At 48.8% G+C, this 17324-nt stretch overlaps 1 protein-coding gene across 1 annotated transcript; it reads right to left on the bottom strand.

Moving 5' to 3' along the window:
- Positions 1 to 8686: 8686 nt before the first annotated feature.
- On the bottom strand, positions 8687 to 15641 carry LOC135897371 (venom allergen 5-like). The gene is made up of 2 exons (XM_065425976.1): positions 15196 to 15641; positions 8687 to 10024 (listed from the first exon to the last, which is right to left on the bottom strand). Exons 1-2 carry the CDS (start codon positions 15496 to 15498, stop codon positions 9347 to 9349), a joined length of 981 nt encoding a protein of 326 aa, XP_065282048.1. The 5' UTR covers positions 15499 to 15641; the 3' UTR covers positions 8687 to 9346.
- Between the last annotated feature and the right edge of the window lie 1683 nt (positions 15642 to 17324).

The raw sequence follows: 17324 nt of genomic DNA, 5'->3' as shown, positions 1-17324 counted from the left end.
GGAAGTTAGAAATTGTGGACTTAATTATGCTGTATTGGTGTTTACCGGGCAGTGTGATGACGATGGTGTCATCAACCATTGTGGCCAATTAAGAGACTTAGATGGGCTAGTTGGTTGCTGGCTTGATCGAACATGGTTATAACGTTGTGTCTTGAGGACAGGACACAGAAAGAATGCACACGGGGTGGCGACTGCCCTGTGTGCATTCTTTCTGTGCCCTGTCCTCAAAACGAGCCGTTATAACCAAGTTCCATCAAAGCATTGTGGCGCAGCAATCTGTTTCCCACTTGAAAAATTCAAGTCATTTTCACTCGATTATTCGTTTGGAGGATACTTGTCTCAAACGCGGCATCGCCATAGAGCTGGTCCAGAGCTTTCCCACTTGTGCGAATTCTGTGGGGGCGCTGATACTATTGGTCTTTTAACGCGAGAGCGTTAACGGCCCTGTGGCGCAGGAAATCCGGCGTCGGCGTCCCGCATCCAGCGTCGACCGTTGTTTCGAACCACGTATGTTCAACGACGCAGGCCCTCCACGTGCAGCGGGAAGTTAGTGAAATAACTGAATTTATGTACGTAAGATATGTTAGAAAAATCGTGAGGTACGACTTAAACAGAACTTACCGGCATGATAGCGTCAAACTGTAATTTGAATATACGAGAAAACATAAGTCTGTTACGCGGAAACTTAAAACACAAACCCCTTTTCCGGCATTTCTACCAATCTTAGAGCGGCCATGGCCTCCGAGATTTGCGCACGCCGGCGCGCGCAAATCTCAAAGCTCATAAAGCGGCGCGCCCGGTTCCTTTCAACACCTCTACATGACGCTCGCCTCCGCCGCATCACTGCGCACGCAAGAGGTCGCGTTTCTACCAGAAAGCTCGCCTTCGTGCATAGCGTTCGCCGCCAGCGTTTCCCCGGTAAACATTACGGTTACATAAGCTGCAGCTGCCGAGAAGCGTGAGAAACGGTCAGGTATCTTTGAATGCTATCCCGTTCCACTCTTAAAGGCGAAGCTGAGGCGTCCTCCAATTTTTTTAATGCGATTGGCACACTTTCGGAATTTCACTGAATTTCCTGTCCGTCATCGGTATCTAACAGCTTTCACTCCTACTCGGCTCGCTAGTAGATAGTCTATCGAGTTGGTGTACTGAGGGAACAGAGTTCGAAACCAACGGTTGGCCCAGCGTAGTTGGCTGTGTATGTGACACTGGGCGTGCGCCGCTGTTCAACGAACCTCTTTGACGCCAACTTGAGCCACTGGGTAAGAGCTGTGCCACTGTATATGCGCCACTCTTCAATGACAAGAAGGAAAAAAAATCCTCCAAAAATTCTCCGTCGCTCGGCTCAATCGTAATTAGATACTCAAACAATCGCTATGAGTATATACTCGGACGCGCGCCACGCACGGATTTCGAGGCGGCGCCGGTAGATGTCGCGGCGTGTCCAGAAGAAAACGCGTCAGAGCATCCCACCTGCAGTAGACGCCTCATACGGGACGCGTTTCGGGGGCGGCAGTACAGTGTGTCGCTGCAATGCTTCGATGATAATAGCATTACCGTCGGCAGTTATCGTGAGATCGTTTCGGCCAGAGCTTTTCTCATTCTTTCGAGCTAGCTCACCTTTGAGCAGGAATATTTTAGAAGCACCGTGTGGGCAACTTGCGTTGATTTTTTTTTTCATTTGTCACGGTATTTCTCAGCGAACCTCCTCTTTTGGAAGCAGTCAAAGGGATGCGTGCTCAGCCGCCGAGAAAACCTAATCTTCTTGCTTCGCGATGACTCTTCTTTTTGCGACTTTCTTAGTAGGGTAAGTTATTTTTTTTTATTCCTTTGACTTCTCCACCCAATGATTTTGTTGTTTTCTAGACAGAACCAGATGGGGTTCCTCTTAATCTCTTCCGTTGATATCCGCCAGCATCGGTCAGCATGTCAATTATGGAACATACCGACAAACGGGGATTTACTAGAAGTTTGGCAGCACAGACAAAGTGCATTATATGAACGAACTTGCTCTCTAAAACATGCCTCAAATTCCGCCACATTTGTCACATTTATAAAGAGTGAATTTTTTTTTTTTATAATCACGATTGCTCATTGTGTACGAGAAGCCTGCTGAACGATATATATATATATATATATATATATATATATATATATATATATATATATATATATATATATATATATATATATATCGTTAAGCAAGGTGTTGTGCAATACAAACATGTACGAGAAGAGCACAAGGAAGGACGCGCGACTCGCGACTGGATTTGATTCAGAAGGACGCACATATTTATAACTTAATATTTGTAAAACCTTCGCCTACGCACATGCTAGAAATCCGCTTTCGTTCGGATAAAATCTGATCGACGTGTCACTCACACAATAATCACCCTTGTTGTTTATGAAGGAAGCCTCGGCAAGCCCGTGTACCATATGGTCACGAGTGCGTCTCAAAATTTTTGTTCGTGCCAGCTAAGGCCGACACGGATGATCACGTGCAGCCAAAAGGCATGCGCTGCAGTGCAAGGGCGGAATAGGCCCTTAACCTTCTGATCTCTATCGAAAGCTGGTGCTCTCTTAGTCGTTCATTTATACATCGGCCCGTTTGACCGAGGCCTTTCCAGAGGTCAGGGAGATTTCGTATACAACCGCAGTCGAGCATCCGACGAACTGAGAGAAGCGAGTCTTATGTAGTCCCGCACGTTCCTTTCTCCGGACGCAATCCGGGGACACAGTGAGGCCAGCTTGCGTGGGGCGGAAAGTACCACCGACAACGCGTAACGATTGTTCTTCACGTCGTGAGACACCCTACGAATATAGCGGAGAGCCGCCGGTCGGATATATTTTTTTTAAATTTCCTGACCATGACCTTCCTGGAATGCTCTAGCTTTTAATCTCTGCAGGAACTTCTGCGCCACAGCGACCCCGACTGAAGTAGGGAAACCAGCTTTCAACGATCTACTTGCCTCGTTGTTCAGGCTGGCATGTACCAGGTGAACACATGACTTGTCGAAGGCTCCTTTCAAACAGAACATACCAATGATCCGTTTTACCGTCTTGGAATGTGCATAATCATACAACAGGTTTTTTCGGGCTCGTGGCGTGTACATCCAGCACGTGTGATGTGAGTGAGTGAGTGAATAAACTTTTACTGGGTCCAGAAAAACGCGATAAATCGCGCACCCGGCTAATCTGGTGTTAAAGTCAGGTTACAATCTAAAAACTGAATTGTATTCTGGTCAAACCATTTCAGTCATGCATTTCGATTTATCGCGAAGATAATGTCCCCTGGTTTCGGCTATCCAGCTCAAGGGTTAGATTCTGCCATGTGCCACCGGAGATCATTACTTAATTTACTCATTCTTCGCAGAAACACTCGCTATAACTCCTTGTTTGAGGTAACCGACAAAGTAGTGCAAATAAGCACGCCTCTGTGAAACATGAGAACACCCATGTAAGCCATGAACTTATAATGTATGGCTTATGATCATTTTTAAGGCACATTAACCTCTTAATGTGAAAGCGCGTTACAATCAGCTGATTGTCTAATTTTAATTTATTCTCCGTGATTCGACTGTTCGGTACTGTGCATGTTAATGCGCATTCTTAGCCAGTTCTGCATAACGTGCATGTGCCGCTGCGGGACAAGAGGGAGAGAGGAAGAGGATAAATGAAAAGCAAGGGGATTAGCCGGGACTGAGCCCGGTTGGCTACCCTAAAGTGGGGGAAGTGAAAAGGGGAGGGAAAAATTAAGAGAACGTATAGAATCCTTAAATATATCTGGATTTGTGTCGTACATCTGTCCGCACCAGCTTATCATATCCCCGTTTTTTTTTCTTGTTCATACATCGACGTCACCCTCGTGACATCGCTGCGTGCGTGTCTGACACAATGCATACACCTGATTTGGTGTTTGTCTTTTGAGGTATTTTGTTTTAGTTGTAGTGTATAAACATAAACGAAAAAAAATTGCCTGGTATTTAAGGTCTCACCTTTGTCCTGGATAAACATATAGAATGATATGCGCGAGATTTCATGCTGCAACGGATGAACGCACATGCACTTGTATTTAAAATCAAATCCTAGGGGTTTTTTTTTCTTAAATGCCAATCCCAATTACCTGATTATGAAGCATGTCGTGGCAGGAGGCATTTGGAATAACATTTAACCACCTGGTTATTCTTCAACGGGCACCTAATACACGATGCACGAGCGGCCCTTTTTTCTTTCTTTTTTTTTTCTTGCACTTCGTCCACATTCCGGAATGCGCCCGCCGCGACCCAGTCCGGACCCGCGACCTCGAACTCGGCACCGCAGTGTCACAGCTGCTGTGCTGCCGTGGCAGGTTTACCGAAATTGTACGCACCGTCATTAGTTGTACAAGATTTATTGACAAAAAAATAAAAAATAAAATAAAGCTTCGCTTCACGTGGCATTCAGAATGTTCATTGGATCTGAATAACTTTCCTTTCTTTTTTTTTCTATTGTTCTGCCCAACTAATTTAAGGACCCGTTCCGAGTAGCCCGCAGGCACCTTTGTAGGATAAAAACACTCTTTCAGTGATGAGCATGAAAACATTTTTATAGGAACGTGGGATCCAAAGCACGTCTATAGGTTAGCTGGGAAAAGTGAGGCGCATTCATGGCCACCCTAGAAGCTTCGCATCCTTGACTAAAACCAAGAGCGAGTCCAGTGTTGATTTCTTGTACGTTATCGAAATCCTCCGTATCGTTAAATTCGTCATCTTCTCAGCGCTCATGGGCTTTAATTGTCAACGTAGGAACATTGTGTAATGTCCAGCATCCGAGGTGATGTCTATCACGCACCCCCCCCCCCCCCCCCCTCGAGGTATTGTAAAACAAATATACATAGACAACTTCAACAACACGGCGAAATATTGTCAGTGTCAAGGGGCGGTATCCTCGGACAATTACTGTCGATGGATGACTATGGCGCCGGACGACGTATCGGCGTGTGTACGGGCGACAGCATTTTCGGCACAACGCAATACAGTCCGTATTAGCACGGTGCCATAACGCTGTCGCCCGCAGGCGCCTGCGCATCTGGCGCCGGACCCGCCGCGGTAGCCGAGTGCATGACCGGCGCTTCGAAAACGTGATCTTGTTTCTAGTTGCCTTCATAACAGAGTGGCGTAGATGCAGTTAACTGTAGAGACTCCTGCTATAATTCCACGCTCACCTGGTGCCTCTTCCGTGCAACAAAGTATGTACTAGCGCGGCAACGACTGTTTAGACTGTATCGTCGTTCTGCCTTTCGAATCTACTTTTTATAGTTTGATGACCCATTTGGAGGGAAACAGCACTTCGAGGGAGCGCTCTCAGCTTCGTTGTCCCCTCGTAATCTTGTGAACCGCAGCAGTAATGTGAGGCAAGGCCGTTTCACACAGCCTTGAAATGCTCACGTTGTGGCCTGTTCCCTGCTGAGAACTGTGTTTCAGGCTTGCAAGCAAAGTAAAACTGGTAGGCGATCTTGTTAGTATGAAAACCGTGCAGGCCCTTACAGTTTGAACGAGCCAGTTTCGGACAAGCTTCGAGCTTTCGCTTCTGCTCTATACGAGGCCATGCGCCTCCTTGCTTGAAGCCGTGCCGAATACTTTTGCCACTTCGAATACCGGCAATTGGAAACCCCGAACCCCATCTTCCGCGAAGTTTTATGCCATCTTTCATGACGCAAGAAGTGCGTTGCTCCAGGGTGCATGTTGTCCTTGTTATGATACAGGGCTGGGTCCCAGATATGGGTGTGCGTGTTCACTGCTTCTGTTCTTAGAATTTTTTCCTTCTCCGTCTTGTTAGGAAGGAGCCACCGTACGTCTCATGCTACCCTGGATAATGGTCTGGCTTGGGTCTTTAATAAAGCGTTATCCATGCAACTGGGTAACTGTAGCAGAAGACCCAGCAAGCCCTGGAAATATTACTAGAAACGGTACTAGCATCAACTGATTTTTTCCGTTTCATCACTGAGGAATTACAGTGTAATTAAGTGCCTTGTAAAGGAAGACAGCGCTGCAATTAGAGTAGAGCGATATTGCTTATCTGTCGACTGTGTGTGAAGAGGCGTGGAACTGTCATCCTAAGAAGCTATAAGAAAATACACAAGTATTCAAGTATATCATACAACTCTTCCATTTCTTCAATATAAGCAAGTTCATGAAAGCCCGATTGACGAAATATTGAAATGTTGTTACGCAGAGGGCCTTGCAGAGGGCCTTGCAGAGGACCATTGCAGAGGGCCTTAAGGCCCTCTGCAATGGTCACTAAGCTACAATTGCAAAATAAGCCACAAAATACAAAAAAAGTCACAATTGTTGCTTATTTTTTCTGCTGTTCATGAAAATGGGTGACAATAAATAGGAACAAATTGGGTGCGTTCAGTATTTTTCAGAGTACTTCTAGAGCTCTTGAAATGATTGCCGTGAAGAAAAAAAAAACGTGTTTACACAGGGAAGATTTGGAAGGCAGAGTTGCAAATAGATAAAATAAGACTCGCATAAAGCGGTTGCCCGAAACATTTTCTTTGTTGTTTTTCTCATTTTTTCTTTGTCTATAACACCACGTGCCCACGTGTCCCAAGTACCCGTCTTTTAACTTCAGCGCATTCTTCTCAGCCTTGCCGTTGCAAGAGAAAAGACGTAGGCAGAAGCGCTTCTTAAGAATGCAGTTACTTCAATAGGAGAAATAGGGGCAAAAGAAACGCGAGCCGCGTGAAAAGCAAAGCCACACAAACAGTCAATGCAGAAGCAGTGCTTTTTACTGCATCCGCACAGTGGTTTTCTGCTGATAACCACGAATCGTAACGTCTCCGAGTAACTGGAAAACTTCCTTCGGCACCGGAACCAGTCGCGCGTGAAGAGCCAAGGGCTGCAGGATTCGTTGCTGCAGCACGTGGCTAGTCTTAGTCAACACTGTATGTTTTTTTTTTAAATTTATGGTATAGCAGGACAAAGGACACGTGGCCTGAAAGGAAGAACGCCAGGGCACACTCCTTTTTTTCTTTTTGTGTGCTGTTCTCTCTCTTTTGTGCTAAAAAAGCAAGCCTGTGCATTTTCTGCACCCGTGTTATTCATTCTCGCGGCCGATTAAAGAGACGCGTTCAATAAGGTAATGTCTCTTTTGCTGTAGTAAGCGAACCCTGACATTACGAGAGTGATGTGCGTTTTCCGCCGGATGCTCGAGCTTTCAGGCAAAGTGGCACTACGACCGGAGAATTAATGTTTGCGTTTTCGGTCCCGAGCGTGACGTCGTTACGATGGCCTCATCGTGTCCTCCCCAAATGCGTTGCCTTATTCCAGATAGCGAAATGAATGTACCCTTTGCAACGTTATCGCTCGATAAAACGCGGTATGGAACAATGCGGTGATCAATACGTATTTATTCTTCTTTCACTATACATCTTTTCTTTTTCTTTCACACGGTAAGCATGCGGCTTGTGGTATGGCATATCAACTTGAATTGTGAACTTGTGGTTTATGTGTCACGATCTGTTAACTACTCGTGAAAACTCATTCTTGGGTAGGCCTTCTGCAGGCCCTTTGGTCAGGTGACGACGCAGTCTCTGCACGTGGTTTGTCTTTCGCGTTCGATTAGCCTCTGACGCCTCTTCAACATGCACAGCTTCAACATGCATCAGCAGTACTTATACAAGCCGCCTACTGCTTCGCTTGCGATGTTACCAACTAAGGAAACTGCTACGCCAAGCGGCGCAGAAAGGCACAACGACGTCGACGAGAGAATCGTGATTTGGTCCGGCGAGAGACACTCCGGCGCGAAGCAGAACGCCTTCGCTGCCATTCGCATTCGTCAAGTTTGCTTGCGTCGCCACTCAACTGGCTGCCCAAGTCACTACGGAGCAGGACCGAAATGCTCGTACATTCGCCGAAGCGACTTTGCAGCAGGGGGGTATTCTGCAGGAGTCCACCTAGTGGACTGTCCATTTCGGCCACTGCTGATTGGCTAGAGCCGCTCACCGCCTCCTCTCACGTACAGCTGCATCCAATCAGCAGCGGCCGAAATGGACAGTCCACTGCTGATTGGCTGGAACCGCTCACCTCCTCCTCTCTCGTACAGCTGCATCCAATCAGCAGAGGCCGAAATGGACAGTCCACTAGGTGGACTCTTACAGAATACCAATACCATGGGGGGGGGGGTATTTTGTAAGAATCCACCTATTGGGCTGTCCATTTCGTCCTCTGCTGATTGGCTAGAGCCGCTCACCTCCTCCCCCCTCGTACAGCTGCATCCAATCAGCAGCGGTCGAAATGGACAGTCCACTAGGTGGGCTCTTACAGAATACCGCAGGACGCCGCTCGCCAACATGACGCCGCTTGCGAAGCAAACCCGCAACACGGTTGCCGACCCGCACATCGTGCGCCTTTCGCTGCAGCGGAGCGTGAGCTCCCCCAAGCAAACATGCAACAGCGTCTGTGAAAAGACGTTTCTCTTTCGTGTTCTGCCGATTCCTACGTAATAAGGGTCAACCATTCCTACTTTTTTTTTTACTGACTCGCAATGGTGTGGCGTATATCTGGGATCTGGCTATCTTGTAACCCTTTCCAGAAAAAAGTAAGGGTCGGTTGAGTAATTTGTAGACGTCGTATGAGGATGACAATGGTATCAAATAAGAGCGGGCCAGGCTGAGCACCCGCAGGAATAGTCCGCAACGAAGTATGTAAATATAAAATGAGTACAATTAATCGTAAACGTTTGTAGAGTGCGCGACACTTTATAACAAGCGTCATATTTAACCAGTATGCGCTAATTTTCACACAGAGTTCTTTCATCCGCCGCTGCGCCCCGCGTTCGCTCTCATCTTTCGCTGGGCTCGTTCGCTCGGTTACGAAGACGCTGACGCTCGCCGCATGAACGGGTGCTTGTAACCTGCGCTTTAAAAAAAGACTAGAAAGAAAGTCAGTATGTTGAGTCGCGCGAGCAATCCGATAAGTCAGGCTGTTTATCGTACAGAGGAGGCGACGGGCTATCACTCAGTTGTCGAGAGGACCTCTTCAGCAAAAAACGCACAGCAATGTCGTGTCTGTATGCTCCGTGTTCGTCGTCGTCGCGCAAGGACGGCCACGTGCACACGATAGCGGACGCGTGCAGGCACACAGACGTACGCACCGTGAGTGCACACGCACATACATAGACGCGCGCTCACAGAGACGCGTACACGCACGCACAACCGCGCGGAGACACTCGCAGTCACTTTAAGCGCGACCACGACACGTGCGCAGGCGGCACGGGCGGCATATCGCTTTACACGACACGTATACACGGTTCTAATCGGTGGGCCGTCCCGCGCATCGGTCCTCATGGGTTCGTCCTCGCGTTACCCGGCCGTCGTGCCACCGGTCGGGTCCGAAGGCGTGGTGCTCGAGTGGGCTACGTATCTCTGGCCGAGGAAGTAAACACCCGCGCCCGCTAGCGGCAGCCTGAATACAACGGCGGCCACTACGAGGAGCCACGACAGCCAAGACGTGCCTTGCTGGCCCGATGACCCGTGGGCGGCGCTATGGTGGCTAACGGCGCAGTGAGGCGACAGCGACGACTGGCAGTCGCACAGACCCGTCGACTGGTCGCACCGGGTGGAGGACGGGCAGGCGCTGCACGTGGCGCCGCTCTGGTACACGGGCCACGTCACCACGTTTCCGGACGCGTAGTAGTTGCACGTGTACTTGCGCGTGTGGGGAAGGTGCGTGCCCGTGGCGACGAAGTAGGCGTAGCCGCAGCCCAGGTAGCGACTCTTCGCCCAGACGACCTGGGTGAAGTGGCCCGTTGCCTTGCGCGTCGGCATTGTCGGGAAACCTGAGACGAGGCCCGGCGGGTAGTCCGCGGACTCGTTGAACCAGCTGTCGATGATCGGCTTCCAGTTGGGTCCCGTAGGGGCGTTCGTCGCGAACTGCAGTCCCAAGTTCTGGCCCGTGACGTCGAAGCGCGTCGTGAAGCGGTCCTCGTGCTTGTCGTGGCTCAAGCTACCGCCGGGCGGCACGCAGAGGCTTGCGTGGGCCTGTCGCGACACGGAAACGGCGCCACATACTTGCTACTGCTTATGTGATATGGAACCTCTTTTAATGCGTGAGCATAGGAATGTCAAAGTGGAAAAGAAAACCAGTAACGTGGTAGTGGTAGAGTGGATTAGGAGAGCGCGTATGTGTGTATATATGCACATGCACACAAACACTATATATATACATATAAATATATATATATATCACAAGAAGCCAACATTCAAAGAAACCAAGGCCAACACCGGGTAAATTCCTTGTACTTACTAATTGAATTAAAGAAAGAAATGATAAATTAACGGAAATGACAATGGACGAAAACACAACTTGCCACTGGTGGGGAAAGATCCGACGTCTTCGTAATACGCGTGCGATGCTCTACCAAATAAGCTGCCGCAGCGCCGTTTTCTCATCCACTTTCTGCGTTACTTGTGTGTTATTACTAGAACTAACCCTGGGTGTGTTAGGCAGCGCCACCAGTCACAAACATTGGTGGCAGATGTGGAATACCCCCGAAAGTGGATGGGAAACCGGCATAGTGGATGGCGTCGTATATACAGGGCGTATTTTCTTAGCTGCATGAAATTTTTTAAATTAGAAAAATATAAATCACGCTAACGTTATGTTTACCATTCGAGTGTACGGATTGGCAGTCTCTAGATACAGAGAAATGTCCGCAATTACGTGCGTAATTAGTGACGTTACGGTACTTAACTTTCCAATTATCAACAATAGGGGGCTACAGCAAATGTGTACTACGGGGCCCGTCCTCGACACTACCTATCCCAACGAATAAATATTGAATAGCGGATTTCATGAGGAAGCTACGCGAACAATTAATTCCCCTTGGCAGGTTCCTTGAAACCGAAACTGGCTGGAAAAACAGCGTCTAAGTCGTCAATGTCAACCCCCCCCCCCCACCCCGACTTTCGTCACGTCTCCGAGGTTACCGCCGGTCCCACTTGCGTTATCTCCTAGCTGTCCGCGGCGTTGGCCTAGCGCTTTCATGCCGGCGGGCCGCCATATTTACTTCGTCATTCAGTTGGGCCCTTGAAACGCCGTTTCATCGGTGGAAGCGGACATGTGGCGTCCAACGGAATGACGAAGTAAATTTGGCGGACTGCCGGCGTTGAAGCGCTAGGCCAACGCCGCAGACAGCTAGGAGATAACGCAAGCTGCTCGCTGGCGGGACCGGCGGTGACCTCGGCCGTTTCATCGGTGGAAGTGGACACGTGGCGTCCAACGGAATGACGAAGTAAATTTGGCGGACTGCCGGCGTTGAAGCGCTAGGCCAACGCCGCAGACAGCTAGGAGATAACGCAAGCTGCTCGCTGGCGGGACCGGCGGTGACCTCGGCCGTTTCATCGGTGGAAGTGGACACGTGGCGTCCAACGGAATGACGAAGTAAATTTGGCGGACTGCCGGCGTTGAAGCGCTAGGCCAACGCCGCAGACAGCTAGGAGATAACGCAAGCTGCTCGCTGGCGGGACCGGCGGTGACCTCGGCCGTTTCATCGGTGGAAGTGGACACGTGGCGTCCAACGGAATGACGAAGTAAATTTGGCGGACTGCCGGCGTTGAAGCGCTAGGCCAACGCCGCAGACAGCTAGGAGATAACGCAAGCTGCTCGCTGGCGGGACCGGCGGTGACCTCGGCCGTTTCATCGGTGGAAGTGGACACGTGGCGTCCAACGGAATGACGAAGTAAATTTGGCGGACTGCCGGCGTTGAAGCGCTAGGCCAACGCCGCAGACAGCTAGGAGATAACGCAAGCTGCTCGCTGGCGGGACCGGCGGTGACCTCGGAGACGTGACGAAGGGTGAGGGGGCTGAGGTGGCATCTGCTACCCAACGCTTTTTTTCCAGGCAGTTTCGGTTTCAAAAAAGACCGCCAAGGGGCACTAATTGTTCGCATAGCTCCCGCATGAAATCCGCTATTTAAAATTTAATCGTTTGGATAGATAGTGTTGAGGACGGGCCCCAAAGTACTCATTTGCTGTAGCCACCTATTGTTGACAATTAGAAAGTGTAGTACCGTAACCTCGCTAGTTTCTCTGTATCTAGAATCTGTACACTTGAATGGTAAACGTAACGTTACCGTGGTTTACATACTCTATAATTTAAAATTTTGGTGCAGCTAAAAAAATACACACACACTATATGTGTGTATATATATATATATATATATATATATATATATATATATATATATATATATATATATATATATATATATATATATACACCTGTAGGTACACATGTTTGGGTGTGTACATACGCACATGCACGCACGTACACACACTTAGCTCCTCAAAGAAGCACGACGTGTGTAAAGTGAGCTTCTGAATTGTGCTCTGCAACGTAGTCAGCACGGTTTAAGTCATGGATCCGGGACCTGAAATACGTCCGAGGTAAGGCTGACGCATTTCTCTCGCATTTACCGCTAAGCAGTCACTGAATCTTTTCCCTTATCTAGTTTTCACCGCACTGTTTCCGATGCGTGCCGTAAGAGAAACACCTAAGGTTAATAATGCTGGCAAATACACGGGGGTAAGCCGACCTCGAATCAATTCTCACGTCTGCAACAGGCGCTATTTAGAGGTGACTTTTGGAAATTAAGAGGAGTCTCTCCGTGTACAGCACTATTCACGTGTGTAGCCACGAATGACAGCAGTAGTCTTCGCATCTGTGTAGTCGAAACAACGCTGTTTTATCTGGAACATACGGGGAACAAAGTTTAAGGGCTGTGGTACAACGTGAGACCTATGACCGGCTCATTCGTCGTCGTGCGCTACAAGTTGCAGCACCGTGCCAGAAGTTTTCACAACGTGAAAGCTTTCAGAGCTACCCGAGACCAACAAAAAACCCTCTGCCCGCCACCAGCCGGCGGGTGTGTCAAGATCAACCCTTCATTTCAGCATGTGGTGCTGTGGTACCGAGCTCGGAAGCCAGCTACAAGTGGCGCAATCTATAGCCGCATCAGAATGGTTAGAGATAATTGACCATAGGATAATGAGGAAAATGGACCTTTCTGATCTTCATCTTAAGACTAATCACAGCGCATTGACCTTGACTTTGTTTTTAGCCATCAAGGCGCAAACAAAGGGCCCTATAATGTAAAACTATTCCAATCTCTTTTTACTCCTATCTCCTAACGTAAAATTCACGTAATCACTGACGCAAGCATCAGGTGGTGACCCACAGCGTTGTTTGAACAGGCCAATACAACGCCCTCCACGTTTATAGGAGCTGACTTTCGTTTGCTTTCAAGCCAATAGCATTTCCTACGTTGACAGTTTTTTTTTAATGTTGTTCGCTGACCAGAGGAGAGCACGAAGAAGTGGAGAGGGTTTTGGCGGGCTGGTCCAGCACAGTAAAAGTAGATAACTGCATGAGGAGGAAAAGGGATGAGGAAGGAGGCCAATCGCTGGCCTCGGCGATTGGTCCCCTCCTCTTTGCTTAGTTTTCCGTGACTGGTATGACAGAAAATCACGGCAGAGCGTCGGCCAAAACGGATCATCGGCTAAGAAAAGTTGGCAGAGCGATGTCGTGTACGTCGCAAAAGGGCTCGACAACGTTGTACTGTCACGGAAAAAATTTTGTTATGTAAAATAAATCCATTCAGTAACCAGTGCCAGAGCGTTCGGCGGGCAACAATCTTCTAAGCATTTCGAAACGGGTCAGCCTCCAGCTATTATGAAAAACAAAATTAGTTTCGTTCGGCATATTGATGCATCTTTAATGAGTGCCCGTCACATTACGGTGCTGAGCTTCCGCGGTTTTCTGACGCAGAGTGGCAGAAAGGCGAAGCGGGTGCAGCCCGAAAACTTTCTATCAAATAGCAGAGGTCTGATGGTGAAAAAAGGTGTAGAATTGGAAATAATTCATTTTCTTTTGTTTGGTGCAATCGCCCCTAATGAGCGTGCACACGCCATATCAGATGAGGGGTATATTTCCCTGACTTCGCGTACGTGGCCGACACGCGAAGTGGGGGGGGCCCGGACAATTTTTGACCAATCGTAGAGGGCTAATTGCAGAAATGAAACAGAAATGTTTGGAATCGCTTTACGTTATAGCGTCTAGGAGCAACATCGACAGCGCCTTCTACCGTTTTGATGGAAACGACGTTGAAGTGGGATATCTATGCAGGGGAAAGTAAATCCTCGTGTTGGGCCACGCTGGCGCCGTTAAGCCACATGTAGTAAGCCTTCTAGATAACCATTGCAGACATCGTCCTTCCAACGCTCCGCGTGTTGTTTCGGACACCGCATCGTGCCACGCGCGTTCCCATCGCGCGCGAGTGGAAGAAATTTACACAAGTAGAACGCTCTGGTGACATTCCTAAACATCTGGTGCCCCCTTGTACCGGAAGTCGTAAATGTGTTATAAACGATGCTTCAAGCGGTCCTTTGCATATTTCTCTTAAGGTACGTTCGACCGGTCCCTCTCCTAGCGCTTTGGCCGAGCGGGTTACAATTCAGCCGGTCAAAATGGAGCCCTCGCATGACATTCGCACGGACCATGCAAAGCACTGCGCTCCAGCTCAGAGAAATTGGGGGTGCTTTAACGAAGGTCCTCTTGAGCCGGCTTTGCGCCGGGAATGGGCGGTCGAGATCCGAGAGAATTCCGGTCTCGTGGCTGCCGCAACTTACGTGGCTGGGGTGGCGTCTGCTACACGGCAGGAGCTATGCATCTGCACTCCCTCTCTTTTACAAGCTTTGCTTCTGTGTCTATAATGTTTGTTTACAACATAAGCAGCGCTAACGTGTTTCCAATTCCAACCTCCTATTCATGGGTCGAGCGGCTCCCCGTTCGCCTGCATCCAGATTTTAATTCGCACCGATCTGAAACAAGGGCGCCATCGTGGACACCGAAATTCCGCCATATTGTCAAATTCCTCTATATATTTGCGTTTTCGGCCAATCAGAGAAGGCGTAATCGGCCATCTTGCGAGCAAACCAGAGCTGACAATTAACGGTGGATTTGAAAATGCGGGAGCTTTTAGAGTGTCCACAATAGGATCCCAGGCAATACTACAGTCCTTGCAATACTAGTCAAAATGTTCCATTAAAAAACCGCGCACAGCGATTCCACGACAATGCCAACGGAGTGGCCAGTTTCCACAGAGTTCTAGCAAAGCGAACAGCAAGGAGAAGCAGCCAATTGAAATGATCACCTGCGCCACGTCGGCCATCTCGTCGTCCCAGATCAGCTCCTGCATGTCGGTTGCCGCCGGAAATCCCGGTAGTCGGCCCTGCGCGACCTGGCTGCGGTAGTCGTTGTGGATCTTCAGAATGAGGGTGCGCTCGGCCGCGCTCACGCCGCTAGCGACCACCTTGCACCAAGATGCGGGATGCTGGCAGGCGGTGTGAGTCGGTCTCTTGCGGTACTCGGGGCGGCACACGGTCAGGACGGGCGCGAACGCGGACATCCACGCTGCCACCACCAGCAGGAGGGAAGCGGCGGCCGAGGTCACCATGGTTCGTGGCGGAGCTCTTTTTTGGTTAGGCGATTTATCGTGCTGGTTCGGGCGTCACAGCTGCGCCGAACCTAACGTTGCACGCCCCGCTCGCAGCTTCGACCGTTTTCTTTGTGGGAGCACGCGCGGGAGCGTCTCGTGCTTGTTTTGTCCTTCTCCGGACAATGATAATGATCATGATGATCCCAGACAGTAGCACATACCACAACGAGGAATTGGAGAAGTGGGTTGGACAAAATGAAAAAGAAGTGGGGTGGGGGACTATAATAATAATAATAACAATAATAATAATAATAATAATAATAATAATAATAATAATAATAATAATAATAATAATAATAATAATAATAATAATAATAGAGTGAGAAACGACTTTATTAATCGAAGGGCTAAGAGGTAAGGAAAGCTCAGCTACGTAGGCTGCCAGGCTGTGTTCTGGATGACGTCTTCAGCTCGTGCCAGGACCCGTGTCTGGATGTCTAGGTCGGTGCTGGAAGTTAGTAATTTTGGACTTAATTATGTTATATTGGTGTTTACCGGGTAGTGTGATGACGGTGGTGTCATCAACCATTGTGGCTAATTAAGAGACTTAGATGGGCTAGTTGGTTGCTGTCTTGATTGAACATGGTTATAACGCTGTGTCTTGAGGACAGGACACAGAAAGAATGCACACGGGGTGGAGACTCCCCTGGGTGCATTCTTTCTGTGCCCTGTCCTCAAAACGCGCTGTTATAACCATGCTCCACCAAAGCATTGTGGCGCAACAATCTGTTTCCCACTTGATAAATTGAAGTCATTTTCACTCGATTAATGTTTTGGAGGATACTTGTCTCAAACGCGGCATCGCCATAGAGCTGGTCCAGTGCTTTCCCACTTGTGCGAATTCTGTGGGGGCGCTGATACTATTGATCTTTAACGCGATAGCGTTAACGGCCCTGTGGCGCAGGAAATCCGGCGTCGCCGTCCCGCATCCAGCGTCGACCGTTGTTTCGAACCACCCATGCCCAACCACGCAGGCCCTCCTTGTGCCGTGGGAAGTTACTGAAATAATTGAATTTATGTATGTAAGATATGTTAGAAAATTCGTAAGGTACGACTTAAAGGGACACTAAAGGTTACTATTAAGTCAACGTGTACTGTTGAAATACCATCACAGAAACCTCGAAACGCTTGTTTCGTGGCAAGGAGAGACTTATTTTAAGAGAAAATGCGTTCTGAAGCGTCCGCGTACCTCTAGCGCAGTTCAAATCGCCCGCCCTCCGATCGAGGAGAATTGACATCATGGTCTCATAATGACGTTGCGCCATCGGTGAGTAGAACGGCGTCCGCAGACGGCGCTACGGCTTTTCTGCGCAAAACGCAAACGCGCGGCCAGAAACAGAGCCAAGACAGAGCCGACAGCAGAGCGAAAGCGGGAGTATGGTGGCTAGCGGAAGGAGAAACTAATTAAGGTAAGGGCCGGTTGGGTAATTTGTAGACGTCGTATGAGGATGACAATGGTATCAAATAAGAGCGGGCCAGGCTGAGAACCCCTAGCAATAGTCAGCAACGAAGTATGTAAATATAGAATAAGTATAATTAGTCGTAAACGTTTGTAGAGTGCGCGACACTTTATAACAAGCGTCATATTTAACCAGTATGCGCTAATTTTCACACAGACTTCTTTCATCCGCCGCTGCGCTCAGCGTTCGCTCTCAGCTTTCGCTGGGCTCGTTCGCTCGGTTACGAAGACGCTGACGCTCGCCGCATGAACGGGCGCTTATAACTTGCGCTTTAAAAAAGACTAGAAAGAAAGTCAGTATGTTGAGTCGCGCGAGCAATCCGAT

Source organism: Dermacentor albipictus, chromosome 2 (assembly GCF_038994185.2).
Source record: "Dermacentor albipictus isolate Rhodes 1998 colony chromosome 2, USDA_Dalb.pri_finalv2, whole genome shotgun sequence".
NCBI lineage: Eukaryota > Metazoa > Arthropoda > Arachnida > Ixodida > Ixodidae > Dermacentor > Dermacentor albipictus.
This window is presented reverse-complemented; position numbering and strand designations above follow the sequence as displayed.

Bases quoted from the DNA above. Each gene is read 5' to 3' on its own strand.
- LOC135897371 (XM_065425976.1), bottom strand. From the start codon at position 15,498: ATGGTGACCTCGGCCGCCGCTTCCCTCCTGCTGGTGGTGGCAGCGTGG. The intron at 10,025-15,195 runs GTGATCATTTCA...GTGTCGCGACAG, and splicing joins AGATGGCCGACGTGGCGCAG to GCCCACGCAAGCCTCTGCGT.